Source organism: Balaenoptera acutorostrata, chromosome 15 (assembly GCF_949987535.1).
Source record: "Balaenoptera acutorostrata chromosome 15, mBalAcu1.1, whole genome shotgun sequence".
Taxonomy (NCBI): Eukaryota; Metazoa; Chordata; class Mammalia; order Artiodactyla; family Balaenopteridae; genus Balaenoptera; species Balaenoptera acutorostrata.
The window spans coordinates 65,296,703-65,321,424 of NC_080078.1; the positions used below are offsets into that span (position 1 = coordinate 65,296,703).

Genomic DNA, 24,722 nt, shown 5'->3' on the forward strand with positions numbered 1-24,722 from the left:
TAAAAGAATGAAATTAGAACACTCCCTAACACCATACACAAAAATAAACTAAAAATGGATTCGAGACCTAAATGTAAGACCGGACACTATAAAACTCTTAGAGGATAACATAGGAAGAACACTTTTTGACACAAATCACAGCAAGATCTTTTTTGATCCACCTCCTAGAGTAATGGAAATAAAAACAAAAATAAACAAACGGGACCTAATGAAACTTAAAAGCCTTTGCAAAGCCAAGGAAACTACAAACAAGACGAAAAGACAACCCTCAGAATGGGAGAAAATATTTGCAACTGAAGCAATGGACAAAGGATTCATCTCCAAAATATATAAACAGCTCATGCAGCTCAATATTAAAAAAACAAACAACCCAATTGAAAAATGGGCAGAAGAACTAAATAGACATTTCTCCAAAGAAGACATACAGATGGCCAAGAAGCTCATGAAAAGCTGCTCAACATCACTAATCATTAGAGGAATGCAAATCAAAACTACAATGAGGTGTCACCTCATACCAGTTAGAATGGGCATCATCAGAAAATCTACAAACAACAAATGCTGGAGAGGGTGTGGAGAAAAGGGAACCCTCTTGCACTGTTGGTGGGAATGTAAATTGATACAGCCACTATGGAGAACGGTATGGTGGTTCCTTAAAAAACTAAAAGTAGAATTATCATATGACCCAGCAATCCCACTACTGGCATGTATACCCAGAGAAAACCATAATTCAAAAAGACACATGTACCCCAATGTTCATTGCAGCACTATTTACCATAGCCAGGTCATGGAAGCAACCTAAATGCCCATTCACAGATGAATGGATAAAGAAGTTGTGGTATATATATACAATGGAATGTTACTCAGCCATAAAAAGGAACGAAATTGGGTAATTTGTAGAGACGTGGATAGATCTAGAGACTGTCATACAGAGTGAAGTAAGTCAGAAAGAGAAAAACAAATATCGTATATTAACGCATATATGTGGAACCTAGAAAAATGGTACAGATGAACCAGTTTGCAGGGCAGAAATTGAGACACAGATGTAGAGAACAAACGTATGGACACCAAGGGGGGATAGCGCCGGGGGGGCTGGTGGTGGTGGTGTGATAAATTGGGAAATTGGGATTGACAGTATACACTAATATGTATAAAATGGAGAACTAATAAGAACCTGCTGTATAAAAAAATAAATTAAATTTTAAAAAATAAATCAAAAAGAAAACAAAACAAAACATTGAGGCAAGACCCTCTACCAGCAAAAGATTATGATTCACTGAAGGCTCAGATGATGATGGTTAGCAATTTTTAGCAATTAAGTATTTTTTAATTGAGTGGGGGCTACTCTTCACTGCAGTGCACAGGCTTCTATTTGCAGTGGCTTCTCGTTGCAGAGCATGGGCTCTAGGTGTGCAGGCTTCAGTAGTTGTAGCACACGGGCTTCAGTAGTTGTGGCTCATGGGCTCTAGAGCGCAGGCTCAGTAGTTGTGGTTCATGGGCTTAGCTGCTCCGCAGCATGTGGGATCTTCCCGCACCAGGGCTTGAACCCTTATCCCCTGCATTGGCAGGCGGATTCTTAACCACTGCGCCACCAGGGAAGCCCCTGAAATTCTTAAGAAGAGAAACTCAGGCAATCCTTTGATGGCTTGTTATTTACAAACCCTAGAGCCAAACTTAATCTAGAGGTCCACATTGCAAATTTCCCAGTGAACAGACTGAGCATTCATTTCACCTACCTGTTTTGCTCAATAGCAAACGTTGACTTAAAATGAAAAGTATGTAAGTAGAAGGGTTGGAAGAATGGTGCCTTAAACATTCAGATCAATTTTTAAAAACTTTTTATTGTAAAAATAAAATACAAAATACATAAAACCACATAAAACATGTTCATTACATACCCCTAATTTGTCCCTCGCCACTTCCCTCTTCCCTTTGGTAACCACAAGTTTGTTTTCTATATCTGGGAGCCTGTTTCTGTTTTGCATATACATTCGTTTGTACTATTTTTTAGATTCCACAGGAGTCTTTGATAGTTTCCTTGTTATCTGGTATCACAACATTACAGGATCATCCTGTACATTTCCTGACCTAAAGATAGCATCAGCCATTTCTCTAAGAAACCCTAGTTTCTTTTAATGGGTAAAAATAGTAAGATTACAATCTGAGCTCCAAGGGTAACCACTGATACTGGGTTGGTCATTGTTTCTAGATCTTTTAGTGGATATAAACACAGACACAGACACAGTCACACACACACACACACACAAACACACACAAACACACACACTCAAATACCTAAAGGAGCCAGGCAGGTAACAAATGAGTGAAGTGTGATTGAGACGAAGCATAGGGATTGTGGTAAACTGAAGAGGTAAACTAAAGGAGACAGACCTTCCAATTTTTCAAAAGAAGCCAGAAATATAAATTTTTACATGAATTTTAAAAATATTGACAACTAATAAAATAAACACTTAGGTTACAGAAAACACATCTGTGGGACAGATGTGGTCCATGGGCTATGTGCACACTCAACCTGAAAAATTAAACCAGTGTGTAGTTGTATCCCAGAAGTCACATTGTTGCTAACACATAAAAATATTTAGAGAAGTAAGAAAATTCTCAGATTGCTTCAGGAAAAGCCAAACTATAATAAGGAAGAGGAGAAATGTATAATTATCTCCCTCCCGCACCAACTCTCTAAAGTACTAGGGAGAAAAGCATTTTCTATATAGAAACAATTTTCTTTCTAGGACATGGTGCAAAAAGGAAAAAGTCAGTTATCAGAAAAAACTCTCAAAGAGAGTTGAAATCTAACAGAAGTTTTTATATCTAAACTCTTAGAATATCAGAATGAGACCCAGGAGATACACTTTATATGATTAGGTACACTAGGGGCAATAAAACTGGTAAAAAGTTTATTGCAAATGCACGATCAACCCCTTACCCTCATTTTTACCTGTTCTAAAAAGAAAGGGGGACGTCCCTGGTGGTGCAGTGGTTAAGAATCCATCTTCCAATGCAGGGGACTCAGGTTCGATCCCTGGTGGGGCAACTAAGCCTGTGTGCCACAACTAGAGAGTCCCCACGTCGCAACTACAGAGCCCACGTGCTCTGGAGCCCAAAAGCCACAACTAGAGAGAAGCCCGCGTGCTGCAACAAAGAGCTTGTGCGCCGCAACTGAGACCCGATGCAGCCAAAAATAAATAATAAAATAAATAAATAAAAAGAAAGGAAGGTAAGAGCATTGCCACCTCTGCTTTGGCCCCCTCCTGGAAGCAGAAGAGCTAACAGAACGTTGCTGGGGAAAGAAGGAGTAAGATGTGAAAATTCTAAATAAGGCCCCAAAGAAAGCCTGGGGAAGGGCCCAGTTGGCACGAAAGACCTGGTTGGGTTTGGCTTCTTTAGTGCAAGCTAGTATCATGTGACCTGCTCCAAGCTCCAGAAATATAGAAATCACAGAATTAACTTTTTCAGTTCAAAGACGAGAGGTCAGATTAGATTAAAGCAAAAACCATAAGAACACTCACAAGGTTATTTCACCCTGGTTTCTGTTCTTTCAAAGAAAATAAGGACCTCAAACCATCTAAGGAATCCCAAGCAAAAGGAAGGAGGGGACTAGAAACTTCCCTGACTGCATGCACCTCCCTCTGCCAGCTTCACAGCTTCAGCCTCGAGGTCCTGTGCACTTGGCGTATCCTTCACTGTAGCCTCTTGGTCCTGTGCACTTTAGGGCTATTGTATTCTGCATGCTATCAGATCAGAACATTTTAAGCTTCTCTCTAATTTGGAAACTAGGCCATAAGCCAAGGTCAGAGGAAGAGTAAAGTTGGGGGAAGGGACCAGATGGGCTCAAACTACCATTCTCAGAAGTGACTCACCAGGGAGCCAGATGCAGCATCCCCTGCCTTTGGTCATGAAGCCTTTCTGTGTCTCATGTAGGGAAGAGAAAAACAGCTTTGCCTTTGGCACTGATCAGACGTTAGCTTGTCTACCACCTGCCTTTTGTACCCTCTAGAAATAGTACCAGCAGAATGGAGGCAGATTTGTAGTGTCAAAGGGGTAAGTACAAACTAATGTTTACAGTTCCTTTGACTCTAGAAAATGAATTATTTTCTCTTCCCCTTATCACCCCACGTATCTACACACTGGTAACCATGTCCTTTCTATGAACATTTGAATACTAATAACCATAACTAATATCTACTGAATTTGTATCATACTGTTCTAAATACTTGACATGTATTAACCCTTTACAGTAGCTACTATTGCATTAGCTCCATTTTACAGATGAGGAAACTGAGGCATAGAGAAGTTAAGTAATCACTTCCCAGGGTCACGGAGCTAAGCAGAATCCAAGCCAAGACAACTTCAGGGCCTGTATTCTAATGTCTCTCCTTTTCATTGTAAAATTTTCGAACACACAGAAAAGTTGAAAAAATAATACAATAATCAACCATATGTCTGTCATCTAGATTAAACCATAACACATTGCCATATATAAACTTTTCTGTGTGTATGAATTTTCTACACATCATGACACTTCTCCCCCAAAGACTTCTGCATACAGCTCCTAAAAATAAGGACATACTCCTATATTCCATAATACTATTATCACATCCAAGAAGTTAACAATTTCCTATCATCATCTAATATCTAATCTATCTTCAAAATATTCTGAGTATCCCCCAAGCATCTTTTATAACTGTTTTTTCCAAACCAGAATCCAGTCAAGAGTCACCCATTCCAGTCAGTTACTGTCTCTTTAATCTAGAACAGTCCCCTTACTTTTTCTTTTGTATAACATTGATTTTTTGAAGAGAAGCAGACCAGCTGTCTTATAGATTGTCCTGTATTTTGGTTATTTATTTCCTCACAGTATCAGTTAACTTGTTCTTCTGCCCTTGTACTTCCTAAAAACCAGAAGTCAGATCTAAAGGCTTAATGAAGGTTAACATTCTGGGTAAAAATACTTTGGAGCTGATGTTGTGTACTTTGTACTGCATCACATCACGAAGCACATCATGAAGCACATCATGCCAGGCCGTTCCACCGTAAGTGATGCTGAGCTAGATTACCTGGTTACGGTGGTGACTACCAGAGCACTCCTTTATGAAGATTTACTTTTCCCTTTGCTATTAGCAAATAATTTAGAGGTGGGAGGGGGGTACTATTTTGGCACCATGCAAATGCAAATATTCTGTTCTCCAAAAATCTTTCATCTAATGACTTTAGCGTCCAATGATGATCTTTGCTAGATTTAATAATTTCACTGATGATTTACTATTGTAGCCTTCCTTCTACAGTTATAAGCTGGCAATTTTCTGTAAAGAACTTTCCTTCATTAGCTAGGGAAGAACTATAGCTCCTTTGAAAAGGAAAGGGTATGGGACTTCCCTGGTGGTTCAGCGGTTAAGACTCAGCGATCCCAGTGCAGGGGGCCCAGGTTCGATCCCTGGCCAGGGAACTAGATCCCACATGCATGCCGCAACTAAGAGTTCGCATGCCACAACTAAGGAGCCCACCTGCAGCAACTAAGACCGGGCACAACCAAATAAATAAATAAAATTTTTAAAATAAATAAATAAAAAATAAAAAGAAAGGGTAACTGCTTAGTTCTTTCCATTTAAGTATTGATTTTCAGAGCAAGAAATTGATAAAAATAGCCATATCTAATGATGGCACATGCATTTTTTTCTCTCCTTGCCCCTTTTCTGAGCATCACTATGGACACACAGACTCTTATTTATTCAGTGTTTTACAATTACTTGCAGTAGTTATTCTTTTGATGCTCAGAATATACTAAATTTAGCCAGTAGAAGCCCCTTTGGGCTGGTTCCATTGTTCTTTTGATATAGTACCATTAGTCTTTAAGATTACTTTGCTTTCCATCTTAAGATGTCCCAGTCAAGCCTGTGCTCTTATGTACATTACATAACCTTTCCTAGAGGGATGTATATGCCTACAGAGGGCTCTGAAAACTCTTGAGAAAAATGTAACGGCAAGAGCAGATGTATCACTTCCTTGTGGTTATCAAATCCAATTCAATTTGGGGAATGAAAGGATTTTTAAGACTATCAGGTCTAGCTACCCATGCTGACGCTTACAGCTTTGCTACAACTCCCCAATATGTGGCAATTCAGTATGTGGCCTAAACACTCTGATCCACAGGGAACTCACCTCACTTGAGGTATCCTATGCTATCCCAGAACTGCCTTATACTGGGCTCCTTGTAGTTCCCACCCATTAGTTCTAGTTTCTCTCCTTGGAGCCTATGGGTCTCTGTGAGAAACTCACACCTAAAGATAATTTCCCCTTCTGTTCCCTCCCTCATATTTAAACAAATGGGTTTATTTCCTGGATGTGATTGGATTGACTTTCCAAATACACTACCATGACTCACAAGGCCCTACTGCCTTTCAAGGCCACTTCATATACTTATATAAAAACATGTAAATATAGTATGGGCTGGGATTGTAATTTCTACATAAATGGGTCCTGAAGTTCATCTCACTCTTTGCAGTCCTGTTCACCACATATATACGGCTGCCAGCAAAGCCAATTCTACTCCCTAGAATTCTGCATCTAGTCCCTCATCTCTCCACTTGCCCTGACACTGGTCTGGGCCCCCGACCAAGCCCTCTGACTCGATCTAACAGAGTGGCCTAACCTTTCCCAACCTCAGCTCCTCCTCACTGCACTCCATGACAAAGGCTGCTGCCAGAGCAGTCTTCCTGCAGCATTCCCAGCTCCATAACCTTCCATTGCTTTTTATCTGCAGAGTCTACCATAGTGTCTAGCACACTGGACTTGGGACGCTCAGTACATATTGGTAGAGGGAGGGACTGAATAAAGTGACTGGTTGAGCTGCATGATTTCATGACTCAGTTGTACTGTCCATTGTTGCCAGGAGGAAATTTCCTTGAGTTTTAAACAAAAGCTATTTTACTTAAGGTAGTATTTAGTATTTGGCTTAACAAACAGTTTAAAATTTTATGGTCAGTTCATGTGTATGAGTAGACATATTTTTCATAGTATGTATTTAACAAATAGTTGCACAAAAATTTGGTTGCATGCATTCTTCTTGGTGCTCGGACTTTCTAAAGAATAAACTGTAAATATGAAGCCAGAAAGAAAATACCAACAGCATATTGTTACGTGGGAAAATGTTTGCATTCAACAAGGATCTAGAAAGAAAATCAAAGTAAAATAACTTCACAGTATGATGGTACATCTATTAAATTAGCGATCATAAATCGAATTTGAAAAGCCAGTGCTGGCGACCTGGGAGGAAGTGGTTCACTTCACTTCAGATACTGATGGTGGGCGGCACTGCAAATTGGCTCTGGCTTTCTGGTGAACACTCTGGTCTTGCCTCATAAGAACTATAAAACTTCTCACACCTTTGGATCCAATGATTCAGCTGGAGGAACACACCTTAAGGAAATAACTTAAAAACAAATGTCTATACTATTTGTATTAGTGACAACTAGGGCACATCTCAAATTCCCCAAATAGGAGAAAGATCAAGCTAAACATGTATCATTGTGTACATCAACATCAACACAAAGATATATGAAGTCACTTAAAATGACAAGTACATGGTCTATTTCAATAAATGGAGGTATACACTCAGTTTCAGCAACAGTGTTTATAATTAAGAACAAGGGCTCTGAAAGCAGACATTTCTTGGTTTGAATCCTGGCATTGCCCTCCATACGCTTCAAGAAATGTTTCTCTTCTAAGAATGGATTTGGACCATGCAGGACCTGCAAGCAGTTACTTGCTCTTGAGGAGATGTGTGTATTCTTATTTGAGTAGAAAAGAAAGATTAAGGTTAGAGAGCAGCCTCTTGCGTCAGACCACCCAAGCTCACCTCTCGGCAGTCACTTGCTGGCTGTGTGACCTCAGGCAAGTGACTAAACCGCCCTACATTCCAGTTGCAATTCATGTGTCTAATATGGCTAATACTAGATTATTATATGGCTAATAATATGACCTACCCCATAAAGTTCTTCTGAGGTTGAAATGAGAAGATGCCTATAGAGTGTTCAGCATAGTGACTGACATGTAGTATGTTCTCAGTAAATGCCAGCAGTTTGTATTCTTCAATTAAACTACTGATCACCCACTATGGTCCAAACATTGCAAGAGGTGCACCCACTACGTTTCATCCATGCAAGAACCTTATGAGGTGAGTGTGGTTATACAAAATAGTTAAATGGGCTCAGAGAAGGATCTGTGAATATTAGGTGAAGAAAGGAGAATGCAAGATGGTTGGTAGATCCCGATTACAAACATGAAAATGAAACACACTGATACATTTGCAATGATATGTATAATTAGAACATAATGATCATTAGGTCCACTTTGTTTAAAGTTAGTCAAGTTTCTTTGCGTTGTCAAGTAGAAGCAAGCTAATGTGAATTGGGGACCCAGTCCTATTGCCTTTATTGTGCCTTGCCCTTCTCTCCCCTAAGCAGGGAACAGGCCATGTATTAAATGTCACCTGAGTGTTGGCTTCTGACCAGCAAGTGCTTACCTGGAGGAGATAGAGGAGTCCTGGGACAAACAAGGTGAGTGGGTAAAGAGACTGGTATGTTGCTAAGGCAAGAAAGATAGCACTGAGGAAGGCACTACCTGTAAAAAGAAATAAATATATGGAATGTAAAAAGAAATAAATATATGGAATAATCCAGCCACATCAATTAGGATTAGATTCAGCGACTCCCCAAAACAAGAAACGTTCCATAACTGCTCAAATAATCACCTGTCAAATATCTCCTGGTGCATAAGATGCTATGCAAACTCACAGGAGTGGAAGGATCTTGGCTTGATTTCTGATGAAAGGAAACCAAGGAAGTCAAAACCACTTACCTTTAGCAACCTGAGATACCACAGGTATATTTCTTGTAAAATTTTCAGACCCAGAAAGATTTTACAAAACTTCAGCCCGAAGATGAATAAAGGAATCAAGTCTGTTAACGTCCATGTCCTATTTAACTTACCAATTGATTAAGCCTACAATTATTGCTTACGTGATTCAGAGCTGTGAAACGTATGCTTTTGTTTGTTGCAACACCCCATCACTATTTTTATAACATCCCTTCCTTATGTACTCTCTTCAGGCCATATGTTTATTATTTTTTCAAATTAAAATATATTAATTTTTATTAATAATGTCCCTATTCCCTACATAAAATGTACCACTGTAGAATTATCAAACATGATGTTATAAAGAATTTTCAATGACATGGAAAGATGTTTATCACAATCTATTAATTGAAGATCATAAAAGAGATACATACTATAACCCCTTTTTAAAAAAATGAATAAATACATTTTTAGAAAAACTAAAAGGTGGGAATTCCCTGGCGGTCCAGTGGTTAAGACTCTGCTCTTTCACTGCTGAGGTCCCAGGTTCGATCCCTGGTCGGCGAACTCAGATCCCACAGATGCGTGGTGCGGCCAAAAAAAACCCCGAAACTAAAAGGCTAGGCCACAGATTCCACAGTGTTTTTCTCTGGGTGGTTGGATTATGGATGATTTTTCATTTTTGTTTCTCCGTATTTTCTAAACTTCCTATAATAAATATGCTTTGTTTTTGTCATAAGAAAAAAAACTGATATCTTGTCTCCCAAGGCAATAGAAATAAAAGCAAAAATAAACAAATGGGACCTAATCAAACTTAGAAGCTTTTGCACAGCAAAGGAAACCATAAACAGAACAAAAAGACAACCCATGGACTGGGAGAAAATATTTGCAAACAATGCGACTGACAAGGGATTAATTGCCAAAATATATTGTACAAACAGCTCACACAACTCAATAACAAAAAAACAAACAACCCAATCAAAAAATGGGCAAAAGACCTAAACAGACATTTCTCCAAAGAAGACACACAGATGGCCAACAGGCACATGAAAAGATGCTCAACATCGCTAATTATTAGAGAAATGCAAATCAAAACTACAATGAGGTACCACCTCACACTGGTCAGAAGGGCCATCATTAAAAAGTCTACAAATAACAAATGTTGGAAAGGGTGTGGAGAAAAGGCAAGCCTCTTACACGACTGGTGGGAATGTAAGTTGGTGCAGCCACTAGAAAACCGTATGGAGGTTCCTTAAAAAACTAAAAAATAGAGCTGCTATATAATCCAGTAATCCCACTCTTGGGCATATATCTGGAGAAAACTGTAATTCAAAAAGATATATGCATCCCATGTTCATAGCAGCACTATTTACAATAGTGCTGCTATGTAATAGTGCCAAGACATGGAAACAACCTATATGTCCACCGACAGATAAATGGATAAAGAAAATGTGGTATATGTACACAATGGAATACTACTCAGCCATAAAAAAAGAATGAAATAATGCCATTTGAAGCAACATGGATAGACCAAGAGATTATCATACTAAGTGAAGTGAGTAAGAAAGAGAAGGACAAATACCATATGATATCACTTATGTGTGGAATCTAAAATATGACACAACTCACAGACATAGAAAACAAACTTACGGTTACCAAAGGGGAAAGGGGGGTGGCAGAGGGATAAGTTAGGAGTTTGGGATTATCAGACACAAACTACTATACATAAAATAGATAAACAACAAGGTCCTACTGTATAGTACAGGGAACTATATTCAATATCATGTAGTAAACCATAATGGAAAACAATATGAAAAAGGATATATACATATGTATAACTGAATCACTTTGCTCTACAGCAGAAACTAATACAACATTGTAAATCAACTATACTTCAATTAAAAAAAAACTAGATGGATGTAAGAAAAAAATAGTATCTTTTTTTAAAAAAAACAAGTAGCTATTCCCTTTCAGATGGTTTAAGACAACAGAGTACCCTAAAATCAAGGCTAGAGAAACCCAGTTTACCACAGAGATTTTAGAGTGGCCCAGAAATCAGTAGAGTTCAATTGATGGTCCAAGGCTGGTATCTATAATGATAATATTTCATCAAGTAACAGTGCTCATGGTCACTCTTATTAGTGTGGGGTCAACTTTTACTAAAAACAACAGACATCTTCTCAATGGTGTTTCATAAAAGAAGGAATTATTCACTCCACTCAGTCCAGGGAATTTTACCCTCTCCCAACCCAGCTCCCGAGACAAACAGAAGCAGATGTTCCATAGGACTTTTTTGCCCACCAAAGTGGTGTATATACAGTGGTTTGGCTTAACGATTTTTAGATTTTATGATGGTGCAAAAGCAATATGCATTCAGTAGAAACCATACTTCTAATTTTGAATTTTCATTTTTTTCCCCAAGCTAGCGGTATGCAGTACATAGTCTCTCGTGATGCTGGGCAGCTGCAGCCGCGGCTCGCAGTCAGCCACTCGATCACGAGGTTAAATAACTGATACACTTACAACCGTTCTGTACCCATATAACTATTCTGTTTTTCACTCTTAGTACAGATTCAATAAATTACATGAAATATTCAGCACTTTATTATAAAATAGGCTTTGTATTAGATGATTTTGCCCAACTGTAGGCTAATGTAAGTGTTCTGGGCACATTTAAGGTAGGCTAGGCTAAGCTAAGCTCTTATGTTCAGTAGGTGAGGTGTATTCAATGTAGTTTTAACTTAGGATATTTTCAACCTACGAGGGGTTTACTGGGACATAACCCCAGCATAAGTCAAGGAAGATCTGTACTTGAAACATCTAAGAGCCACCCTGGAAGAGGGAGGGTTATGAATGTGACTACTTCATAGAAGAGTAAGTGGAGAGAAAAGAACTTTGAGTCCTCCATCCCTCAAACCAAGGAAACTCACCAGCTAGAAACAATTCCTGGTTGAAAGAAAGTGGAAGGAAGGCAGAGAAAGGAGGAAGTAAAAGACCAAGGACAGAACTCTATGGGATGGGCTATTTCATCACGTTGGTTAGTGCCAACATGATGTTCTGTATCCAGGGTACTTGTAAATATGACTGAGCAGGGACAGATCATGCCCAGCCAAGCTATGCTACTAGCAGAGGTCCCCACACACCCCGAACCAGAACTGGGTCAACTCTGAGACAGGGAGATGGCAGTGGTGGGAAAGGTGCTATTCTGGAGCCCAACAGCTAGGGTGGACTCAGAATTCCTTGACTAGGCCAAAAAGTTGAATGATATTTTGGAGGAAACCAGCAAAGAGAGGGGAAAAGCTGGAAAGAACTTTTAAATTTAACACTGTTTTCTACAGAGACTGGTGGTGGTGGGAGTGAGAAGAGGCCCATGTGTCTGTTAACAGAGGAGGGATAATGTTCCAGTTCCATCCATTCTTACAAATGTGGTGGAAACAAACACATGACTTTCACCTCTCTCTCCCCCAGGAGACACCAGGGAGTGAAATAAACACAGCCACCTCCTGCCCTAATTGCCTGAGATCAGTAATTACTTGTCTGGAGCAGCTAACTATTTATAAGGTCCAAGAGAGAAGAAACAGCTCCTAGCTAAAAAATGGACTTGTGAGTTTTAGCATACTTGCTCCCAAGATCAGGAAGAAGCAACCTTCCTTCCTTGGATGAAACCATTAGGAAGGAAAAATCTGTTCCTTCTGCTAGTCTACCAGTAAGTGGCATCAGCATCTCCCCAGACACCTCAGCTATTCAACGCCCCTCCCACTCTCACACTCCCACTAGTCAGGTATACACATAATGATTTGCTATGTGTACATCTTGTGAAATGATCACCATCATAACTCTGGTTGAAACCAATGTTATTGAGGAAGGAAAACTTATGAAGTATAAAACACAGAGTCCTTTGTGACGACCTAGATGGGTGGGATAGGGAGGGCAGGAGGGAGGCTCAAGAGGGAGGGGATATGGGGATATATGTATACATATAGCTGATTCACTTTGTTGTACAGCAGAAACTAACACAACATTTTAAAGCAATTATACTCCAATAAAGATATTTTTTAAAATAACTGAAACAAAAAAACACAGAGTAATGAAACATGGGCAAAGCACAAAATAAATCTGCCTCTTGAATAAAACAGAGCCTGCAGAATAGCAGTTGAGGACTTGTGGTAGGGAGCCAGCACAGAGAATGTGGAGTAAACTATCAGATGGCTGAGGCCTCTGGTCTGGGGGCAGAAACATGGTGCTGCAACAGTCAGGAGCCTGGTGTGTGGGATGCTGGGGCAGGTGTGGATGGGGCACATGCACAGTCTGAGCAAAAGTGAGGGGGAGGATGGAGGCACACAAGAGACTCAGACAGGGCTGGCATGTTTTTTTAAAAAACTAGAAGAGGCAAGAAGAATGGGTTAGGAAGGCAGGAGGAGGCGATGTGCTTGGGGCAGGGTCAGGGAAGAAAAAAGTAAAAGGTGTCTTCAGATATTTTAGATGAACCATGCAACACACCAACATTTCTGGAGTGTCTGCTCTATGCCAAGCCATGCTGGGTGCGGGAGACTGGTGACTCAGACAGTCTCTGTCCTCAGGGAGCTCCCAGTAAACAATGACAAAATACGGGAGGAAAGTGCAAAGGAAGTATTCGGAGCGCATCAGGGGAAGCTGACACCTGAGTTTTGAACAATGAGTAGGTGAGGCCGGCAGTCCAAGGGAAGAGCATGTGCACAGGCAGGAGGGCGAGGGAAAGAATGGTGTGCTGGGGGTGGAAGGGCAGAGACTGTAATTGGCTCAACATGGCAAAAACAGAGTTGGAAGGAGTGACTGGAAGAGGGTGAAAAAGGGGCTTTTGTGGATGTTGGTAACATCCCTGTTTCTTAATGTGCACTTTTCTGTGTATGTGTTATACTTCAACAAAAAAGTTATAATCTAAAAAGTCTCAGCAAGCAGGTAGGTAGGGGTCGGATCAGGGAAGGCTTAGCTTGCACAGTCAATCAAAAACATGTCTACAAGCCTAGACATGACATCTCAAATAATGCCTGAAGTGGCAGCCTCATTTGGGCAAGAGCTAGGGCATCCTGCTCAGCTAACCAGGAGGAACTATAACAAGAAGACTGTGAATTTTACCAAAAAAAGATATAATCTACCATTTATCTGCTAAAATGGCCCAGATACTCAGTCACTAGGTTTCCTATACAAGCTCTAGTCTTTGGCCTTATCATAAGAATACTAAAGTAGGGCTTCCCTGGTGGTGCCGTGGTTAAGAATCTGCCTGCCAACGCAAGGAACATGGGTTTGAGCCCTGGCCTGGGAAGATCCCACATGCCGCAGAGCAAATAAGCCCGTGCGCCACAACTACTGAGCCCACGTGCCACAACTACTGAAGCCTGCGTGCCTAGAGCCCATGCTTCGCAACAAGAGAAGCCACCGCAATGAGAAGCCCGCACACCACAATGAAGAGTAGCCCCCGCTCACCGCAACTAGAGAAAGCCCGCATGCAGCAACGAAGACCCAACACAGCCAAAAATTAAAGAAACAAACAAACAAATAAATAAATTTATAAAGTAAATCAGTCAAATGTATGTGTGCACTGGTTACAGTATCAGGGAATTTCATTATCTATCCAATCTAGCTTTGAATATGTTTTCCAACTCTCTATTGGTGTCAGCATGGCGGCCACAAGCCTGGGCAAGACCTGGGGTAACACTCTGCCCCCAGGGACTGTACCTTGAAGTGACCTGGGCCTGGGTGGGTGGCAGAGCTACAGGACAGAGCAGGAATGTAGATGAGGTGGAGCTATGGAAACTGGTTCAAGATAAGGAATTCAAGTAGAATGAGCAGAGACTGGGTCACAGACAGGGACCTGTACCAGGACAGGCAGTGGGACAGATTGGAATGTGGTCAAAAGGGCTGAGGTCTCCCAGGACACTCAGAAGAGGAAGTTGCACTAGGGCCTGAGGGCAAGCAAGACTACTGGGCAGGAGGAGGGGCTAGGGCCTGGCCCAGTGTTCTATACTCCTTGCCAAGTGTTCTTTCAACAGCACAGGCTTTCTCAGAGTAGTCCATCCACATCAGTGATGATGATGATGACAATTCTCTGAGCACGTACTCTGTTCCAGCCACGACTATAAGCATTTTACATGTATTAAGTCATTTAGTCCTTCCAATAACTCCATGGAGCGGATAAAATTACTATCCCCATTTCACAGATAAGTAAACTGAAGGACAGAGACTTTATTTGCTCAGGGTCACAAAACTAATGAATGGTGATAGAATTTGAACCCAGACAGTCTCATTCCAGAGCCCCGAATCTGTAACTGCAGCACTATGCTACCTTCTTGATTCTCAATCTATGGCTGTACCATAAAAATCACAATAAGCAGAGCAACTATTTGTTGAGTGGGTTTTGCTAAGGAATCATGCTAAGCATTCTGTGTTTCTTATTTATTCCTCTACTAATCCATGAGGCAGATCTTATCTCTGGGATCAAACTGAAGCTCTAGAGGCTGTGTGATCTGCCTGAGGCTACAGCACAGGTAACTAGAACCAGCAGGTTTTCGGTTGATCTGACAAAACCCCAGGCTGCTTCGTCCTAGGGTCCTTGGGCCTTTGGGTCCTCTAAGACTCTCTTCATGGGTAAGGCCTCATTTACCGCAGAGGAACCTCATATGGAAGTGATGGGCTCATCAGAGCTCAGGTTCATCACTCTGCCATGTTCTTCCAGGGCTGCGCTCCAGGAAGAGAACCTCTCATTTTAACCTTCTCCCAGTTTTCTCCAGAAAGCTCAGGAAGGGGCTTCCCTGGTGGCACAGTGGTTAAGAATCCACCTGCCAACGCAGGGGATACAGGTTTGAGCCCTGGTCCAGGAAGATCCCACATGTCGTGGAGCAACTCAGCCCATGCGCCACAACTAACGAGCCTGCGCTCTAGGGCCCACGTACCACAACTACTGAGCCCATGTGCCACAACTACTGAAGCCTGTGCACCACACTGAAGAGTAAGTAGTCCCTGCTCGTCGCACCTAGAGAAAGCCCGCACACAGCAACGAAGACCCAACGCAGCCAAAAATAAATAAATTAAATAGATAAATTTAAAAAAACCAAAAACAACAGAAAGCTCAGGAAGACCCTGTCAATCCTGAGGGATCTTTTATTTATTTATTTTATTTTATTTTATTTTATACAGCACGTTCTTTTCAGTTATCTATTTTATACATAATAGTGTATATATGTCAATCCCAATCTCCCAATTCATCCCACCACCACTCCCCACCACCTGCTTTCCACCCTTGGTGTCCATACATTTGTTCTCTACATCTGTGTCTCTATTTCTGCCTTGCAAACCGGTTCATCTGTACCATTCCACATATATGTGTTAATATACGATATCTGTTTTTCTCTTTCTGACTTACTTCACTCTGAATGACAGTCTGTAGGTCCATCCACGTCTCTACAAATGACCCAATTTTATTCCTTTTTATGGCAATATTCCATTGTATATATGTACCACATCTTCTGTATCCATTCATCTGTCGATGGGCATTTAAGTTGCTTCCATGACTTGCCTATTGCAAATAGTGCTGCAATGAACATTGGGGTGCATGTGTCTTTTTGAATTATGTTCTTCTCTGGGTATATGCACAGTAGTAGGATTCCTGGGTCATATGGTAATTCTATTTTTAGTTTTTAAGGAAACTCCATACTGTCCTCTACAGTGGCTGTATCAATTTACATTCCCACCAAGAGTGCAAGAGGGTTCCCTTTTCTCCACACCCTCTCCAGCATTTGTTGTTTGTAGATTTTCTGATGATGCCCATTCTAACTGGTGTGAGGTGATAACCTCATTGTAGCTTTGATTTGCATTTCTCTAATAATTAGTGATGTTGAGCAGCTTTTCATGTGCCTCTTGGCCATCTGTATGTCTTCCTTGGAGAAATGTCTATTTAGTTCTTCTGCCCATTTTCTGATTGGGTTGCTTGTTTTTTTGATATTGAGCTGCATGAGCTGTTTATATATTTTGGATGTTGATCCTTTGTCCGTTGCTTCGTTTGCAAATATTTTCTCCCATTCTGAGGGCTGTCTTTTCATCTTGTTTATAGTTTCCTTTGCTATGCAAAAGCTTTTAAGCTTCATTAGGTCCCATTTGTTTATTTCTGTTTTTATTTCCATTACTCTAGGAGGTGGATCAAAAAAGAGCTTGCTGTGATTTATGTCAAGTCAAAGAGTGTTCTTCCTATGTTTTCCTCTAAGAGTTTTATAGTGTCCTGTCTTACATTTAGGTCTTTAACCATTTTGAGTTTATTTTTGTGTATGGTGTTCTAATTAAATTCTTTTACATGTAGCTGTCCAGTTTTCCCAGCACCACTTATCGAAGAGACTGTCTTTTCTCCATTGTATATCCTTGCCTCCTTTGTCATAGATTAGTTGACCATAGGTGCATGGGTTTATCTCTGGGCTTTTTATCCTGTTCCATTTGATCTATATTTCTGTCTTTGTGCCAGTACCATATTGTCTTGATTACCGTAGCTTTGTAGTATAGTCTGAAGTCAGGGAGTCTGATTCCTCCAGCTCTGTTTTTTTCCCTCAGGATTGCTTTGGCTATTCAGGGTCTTCTGTGTCTCCATACAAATTTTAAGATTTTTTGTTCTAGTTCTGTAAAAAATGCCACTGGTAATTTGATAGGGATTGCATTGACTCTGTAGATTGTTTTGGCTAGTACAGTCATTTTCACAATATTGATTGTTCCAATCCAAGAACATGGTATATCTCTACATCTGTTTGTGTCATCTTTTTTTTTTTTATGGTGCCAATTTTAAATACCGTTTTATTGAAGACATTGCATTTTCCACTTACAATACAGTGCTTGTAAAGTACAATGTTATTTCCTTTCCCTGTGCACATATTCCGTGTTCAAGTATCAAGAATGCTGAGTTTATTACAGCAGCTCAACTTTAAAACTGCCATGGAATTTGCTATAAATTTGGGTCCTTCAATGTTTTGTGGAACAATGCTAAATCTATGCTAGGTTGGCTTAATCGACCTCTTCAATGGTGGGCCCAGAGGAGGCACCATCAGATGGAGGAGTTCCACCACCAGGGAAGCCCCCGGGCATTCCTCCTGGCATTCCTCCTGGCATGCCTCCTGAGCTCTGGTACAGCTTGGTAATGATGGGGTTGCAGACTTTTTCCAGCTCCTTCTGCTGATGTTCAAATTCTTCCTTCTCTGCAGTCTGGTTCTTATCAAGACAGTTGATTATTTCATTACACTTATCAAGAATCTTCTGTTTGTCCTCATCATTAATCTTGCCTTGAAGTTTCTCATCATCAACAGTAGCTTTCATGTTGAAAGCATAGGATTCAAGAGGATTCTTCAAAGACAACTTATCCCGCTGCTTCTCATCTTCAGCTTTGTACTTCTCTGCTTCCTGAACCATGCGTTCAATGTCTTCCTTGCTCAAACGGCCCTTGTCATTAGTGATGGTAATTTTGTTCTCTTTTCCTGTGCTCTTATCCACAGCAGAGACATTGAGGATGCCATTGGCATCAATATCAAAAGTGACTTCAATCTGAGGAACACCACAGGGGGCAGGAGGTATGCCTGTGAGTTCAAACTTGCCAAGCAGGTTGTTATCCTTGGTCATGGCACGCTCACCTTCATAAACCTGAATGAATACCGGGCTGGTTGTCCGAGTAGGTTGTGAAGGTCTGCGTCTGCTTGGTGGGAATGGTGGTGTTGCTCTTGAGGACAGTCATGACTCCACCAGCAGTTTCAGTTCCAAGGGAAAGAGGACTGACATCCAACAGCAGCAAGTCTTGAACATTTTCAGATTTGTCTCCAGATAGAATGGCTGCCTGGACAGCTGCACCATAAGCAACAGCCTCATCAGGGTTGATGCTCTTATTCAGTTCTTTCCCGTTGAAGAAGTCCTGTAGAAGTTTCTGATTCTTGGGGATGCGGGTTGAACCACCCACCAGGACAATATCATGGATCTGAGACTTGTCTAGCTTGGCATCCCGAAGGGCTTTCTCCACAGGGTCCAGTGTGCCATGGAACAGGTCAGCATTCAGTTCTTCAAATCGGGCACGGGTAATTGAGGTATAGAAGTCGATTCCTTCACAGAGGGAATCAATCTCAATAGTGGCCTGGGTGCTGGAAGATAGAGTGTGCTTAGCATGCTCACAAGCAGTACGAAGGCGACGGACAGCCTTCTTGTTCTCACTGATGCCCTTCTTGTGCTTGCACTTGAACTCTGCGATAAAATGGTTGACCATCCGGTTGTCAAAGTCTTCTCCACCTAAGTGGGTATCTCCAGCTGTAGACTTCACCTCAAAGATTCCATCCTCAATAGTGAGGACTGACACATCAAAAGTGCCACCACCTAAATCAAAGATCAGCACATTTCTTTCTGCTCCAATCTTTTTGTCTAAGTCATAGGCAACAGCAGCAGCAGTTGGCTCGTTGATGATTCTAAGTACATTGAGCCCAGCAATAGTTCCAGCATCTTTGGTAGCCTGATGCTGAGAGTCATTAAAGTAAGCAGGTACTGTGACAACAGCATTGGTAACAGTCTTCCCAAGGTAGGCTTCTGCTATTTCCTTCATCTTTGTCAAAACCATGGATGACACCTCCTCTGGATAGAAACTTTTTGTCTCTCCCTTGTATTCTACTTGAACCATAGGCCTGCCTGAATCATTCACCACTATAAAGGGCCAATGCTTCATACCAGACTGGACAACAGATCATCAAATCTTTGTCCAATGAGGCGTTTGGCATCAAAACCCGTGTTGGTGGGATTCTTGCAACTTGGTTCTTTGCAGCATCACAAATCAATCATTCGGTATCAGTAAAGGTGACATAACTTGGGGTAGCTCGGTTCCCCTGATCACTGGCAATTATTTCCACCTTTCCGTGCTGGAAGATAACCACACAAGAATAGGTGGTGCAAGATCAATGCCAACTGCAGGTCCCTTAGACATGGTTGCTGGAGCGCAGGCCTGGGTCCGCTGGAGGAGAAAACAGCAATCTGGAAAGCTGCTGCTGCGTTCAATGAGACCTGATTGTGTCATCTTTGATTTCTTTCATCAGTGTCTTACAGTTTTCTGAGTACAGGTTTTTTACCTCCTTAGGTAGGTTTATTCCTAGGTATTTTATTCTTTTTGTTGCAACGGTGAATGGGATTGTTACCTTAATTTCTCTTTTTGATCTTTCGTTGTTAGTGTATAGGAATGCAAGAGATTTCTGTGCATTAATTTTGTATCCTGCGGCTTTACCAAATTCATTGATTAGCTCTAGTAGTTTTCTAGTGGCATCTTTAGGATTGTCTACATATAGTATCATGTCAACTGAAACAGTGACAGTTTTCATTCTTCTTTTCCAATTTGTATTCCTCTTATTTCTTTTTCTTCTCTGATTGCCATGGCTAGGACTTCCAAAACTATGTTGAATAAGAGTGGTGAGAGTGGATATCCTTGTCTTGTTCCTGATCTTCGAGGAAATGCTTTCAGTTTTTCATCATTGAGAATGATGTTTGCAGTGGGTTTGTCATATATGGCCTTTATTATGCTGAGGTAGGTTCCCTCTATGCCCACTTTCTGCAGAGTTTTTATCATAAATGGATGTTGAATTTTGTCAAAAGCTTTTTCTGCATCTATTGAGATGATCATATAGTTTTTATTCTTCAATTTGTTGATATGGTGTATCACATTGATTGATTTGCATATATTGAAGAATCCTTGAATCCCTGGGGTAAATCCCACTTGATCATGGTATATGATCCTTTTAATGTGTTGTTGGATTCTGTTTGCTAGTATTCTGTTGAAGATTTTGCATCTATATTCATCAGTGATATTGGTCTGTAATTTTCTTTTTTTGTAGTATCTTTGTCTGGTTTTGGTATCAGGGTGATGGTGGCCTCGTAGAATGAGTTTGGGAGTGTTACTTCCTCTGCAATTTTTTTGGAAGAGTTTGAGAAGGATGGGTGTTATCTCTTCTCTAAATGTTTGATAGAATTCACCTGTGAAGCCATCTGGTCCTGGACTTTTGTTTGTTGGAAGATTTTTAATCATAGTCTCAATTTCATTACTTGTGATTGGTCTGTTCATATTTTCTATTTCTTCCTGGTTCAGTCCTGGAAGCTTATAAGAATTTGTCCATTTTTTCCAGGTTGTCCATTTTTTTTTTTTTTTTTTTTTTTTTTTTTTTTTTTAAGGATTTTCTTTTTTATTTATTTATTTATTTATTTATTATTTTTGTCTGTATTGGGTCTTCGGTTCGTGCGAGGGCTTTCTCCAGTTGCGGCAAGCGGGGGCCACTCTTCATCGCGGTGCGGGGACCGCTCTTCATCGCGGTGCGCGGGCCTTTCTCTATCGCGGCCCCTCCCGTCGCGGGGCACAGGCTCCAGACGCGCAGGCTCAGCAATTGTGGTTCACGGGCCCAGCTGCTCCGTGGCATGTGGGATCTTCCCAGACCAGGGCTCGAACCCGTGTCCCCTGCATTAGCAGGCAGATTCTCAACCACTGCGCCACCAGGGAAGCCCCAGGTTGTCCATTTTATTGGCATAGAGTTGCTTGTAGTTGTCTCTTAGGATGCCTTTGTATTTCTGCGGTGTCTGTTGTAACTTCTCCTTTTTCATTTCTAATTTTATTGATTTGAGTGCTCTCCCTCTTTTTCTTGATGAGCCTGGTTAATGGTTTATCAATTTTGTTTCTCTTCTCAAAGAACCAGCTTTTAGTTTTATTGATCTTTGCTATTGTTTTCTTTGTTTCTATATCATTTATTTCTGCTCTGATCTTTATGATTTCTTTCCTTCCGCTAACTTTGGGTTTTGTTTGTTCTTCTTTCTCTAGTTCCCTTAGGTGTAAGGTTAGATTGTTTACTTGAGATTTTTCTTGTTTCTTGAGGTAGGATTGTATTGCTATAAACTTCCCTCTTAGAACTGCTTTTGCTGCATCCCATAGGTTTTGGATTGTTGTGTTTTCGTTGTCATTTGTCTCTAGGTATTTTTTTATTTCCTCTTTGATTTCTTCAGTGATCTCTTGGTTATTTAGTAATGTATTGTTTAGCCTCCATGTGTTTGTGTTTTTAATGTTTTTTTCCCTGTAATTTATTTCTAATAAACCATAGCGTTGTGGTTGGAAAATATGCTTGATATGATTTCAATTTTCTTAAATTTACTGAGGCTTGATTTGTGACCCAAGATGTGATGTATCCTGGAGAATGTTCTGTGTGCACTTGAGAAGAAAGTGTAATCTGATGTTTTCGGATGGAATGTCCTATAAATATCAGTTAAATCTATCTGGTCTATTGTGTCATTTAAAGCTTGTGTTTCCTTATTAATTTTCTGTCTGAACGATCTGTCCATTGGTGTAAGTGAAGTGTTAAAGTCCCCCACTATTACAATAGTTACGACAGTAACTATTGTGTTACTGTTGATTCCCTCTTTTATAGCTGTTAGCATTTGCCTTATGTATTGAGGTGCTCCTGTGTTGGGTGCATGTATATTTATAATTGTTATATCTTCTTCTTGTATATTTTTTATAAATTTATTTATTTATTTTTGGCTGTGTTGGGTCTTCGTTGCTGCGTGCAGGCTTTCTCTAGTTGTAGCGAGCAGGGGTTACCCTTCCTTGCAGTGTGTGGGCTTCTCATTGCGGTGGCTTCTCTTGTTGCGGAGCATGGGCTCTAGGTGCAAAAGCTTCAGTAGTTGTGGCTTGTGGGCAATAGAGTGCAGGCTTAGTAGTTGTGGCTCACGGGCTTCGCTGCTCCGTGGCATGTGGGATCTTCCCGGACCAGGGTCAGAACCCATGTCCCCTGAACTGGCAGGCATATTCCTAACCACTGCACAACCAGGTAAGCCCTTCTTGTTGGATTGATCCCTTGATCATTATGTGGTGTACTTCCTTGTCTCTCGTAACATTCTTTATTTTAAAGTCTATTTGGGGCTTCCCTGGTGGCGCAGTGGTTGAGAATCTGCCTGCCAATGCAGGGGACACGGGTTCGAGCCCTGGTCTGGGAGGGTCCCACATGCCGCGGAGCAACTGGGCCCGTGAGCCACAATTACTGAGCCTGCGCGTCTGGAGCCTGTGCTCCGCAACGGGAGAGGCCGCAATAGTGAGAGGCCCGCGCACCGCGATGAAGAGTGGCCCCCGCTTGCCACAACTAGAGAAGGGCCCTCGCACAGAAACGAAGACCCAACACAGCCATAAAATAAATAAATTAAAAACTAAAGAAATGGCTTTATTTTTTAAAAAAAAGATTAATCACAAGATTAACTTGTTTGAAAATGAAGTCTAGTTTCAATAAACTTGGCCTGATTATTTAAAAAAAAAAATAAAGTCTATTCTATCTGATAAGAGTATGGCCACTCCAGCTTTCTTTTGATTTCCATTTGCATGGAATATCTTTTTCCATCCCCTCACTTTCAGTCTCTATGTGTCCCTAGGTCTGAAGTGGGTCTCTTGTAGACAGCATATATATGGGTCTTGTTTTTGTATCCATTCAGCCAGCCTGTGTCTTCTGGTTGGAGCATTTAATCCATTCACATTTAAGGTAATTATTGATATGTATGTTCCTGTTACCATTTTCTTAATTGTTTTGGGTTTGTTTCTGTAGGCCCTTTTCTTCTCTTGTGTTTCCCACTTACGGAAATTCCTTTAGCATTTGTTGTAGAGTTGGTTTGGTGGTGAATCTTCTTAGCTTTTGCTTGTCTGTAAAGCTTTTGATTTCTCCATCAAATCTGAATGAGATCCTTGCCGGGTAGAGTAATCTTGGTTGTAGGTTCCTCCCTTTCAGCACTTTAAATATATCGTGCCACTCCCTTCTGGCTTGTAGAGTTTCTGCTGAGAAATCAGCTGTTAATCTTATGGGAGTTCCCTTGTATGTTATTTGTCATTTTTCCCTTGTTGCTTTTAATAATTTTTCTTTGTCTTTAATTTTTCTCAACTTGATTACTATGTGTCTCGGAGTGTTTCTCCTTGGTTTTATCCTGCCTGGGACTCTCTGCGCTTCCTGGACTTGGGTGGGTATTTCCTTTCCCATGTTAGGGAAGTTTTCGACTATAGTCTCTTCAAATATTCTCTCGGGTCCTTTCTCTCTCTCTTCTCCTTCTGGAACCCCTATAATGTGAATGCTGTTGTGTTTAATGTTGTCCCAGAGGTCTCTTAGGCTGTCTTCATTTCTTTTCAATCTTTTTTCTTTAGTCAGTTGCACAGCAGTGATTTCCACCATTTTGTCTTACAGGTCACTTATCCATTCTTCTGCCTCAGTTGTTCTACTATTGATTCCTTCTAGTGTATTTTTCATTTCAGTTATTGTATTGTTCCTCTCTGTTTGTTCTTTAATTCTTCTAGGTCTTTTTTAAAGATTTCTTGCATCTTCTCGATCTTTACCTCTATTCTTTTCCCAAGGTCCTGGATCATCTCCACTATCATTATTCTGAACTCTTTTTCTGGAAGGTTGCCTATCTCCATTTCATTTAGTTGTTTTTCTGGGGTTTTATCTTCTTCCTTCATCTGGTACATAGTCCTTGGCCTTTTCACTTTGTCCATCTTTCTGTGAATGTGGTTTTCATTCCACAGGCTGCAGGATTCTAATTCTTCTTGCTTCTGCTGTCTGCCCTCTGGTGGATGAGGCTATCGAAGAGGCTTGTGCAAGCTTCCTGATGGGAGGGACTGGTGGTGGGTAGAGCTGGCTGTTGCTCTGGTGGGCAGAGCTCAGTAAAACTTTAATCTGCCTGTTTGCTGATGGGTGGGGCTGAGTTCCCTCCCTGTTTGTTGTTTGGCCTGAGGCGACCCAGTACTGGTGGCTGGTGCCTACAGGCTCTTTGGTGGGGCTAATGGTGGACTCTGGGAGGGCTCACACCAAGGAGTA

The 24,722-nt window shown here is 41.0% G+C and overlaps 1 protein-coding gene and 1 pseudogene across 2 annotated transcripts in view; both read right to left on the reverse strand.

The window, feature by feature from the left end:
• Window positions 1-24,722, reverse strand: part of PIGU (phosphatidylinositol glycan anchor biosynthesis class U) — a 109,919-nt gene that overhangs the window by 39,890 nt on the left and 45,307 nt on the right. For both annotated transcript variants that reach the window (XM_057529194.1, XM_007193254.3), the window contains exon 7: window positions 8,537-8,634. In XM_057529194.1, the coding sequence (XP_057385177.1) occupies window positions 8,537-8,634 (98 nt within the window). The remainder of the gene's footprint in view (window positions 1-8,536; window positions 8,635-24,722) is intronic.
• LOC103002274 (heat shock cognate 71 kDa protein-like) lies at window positions 17,887-19,831 on the reverse strand (annotated as a pseudogene).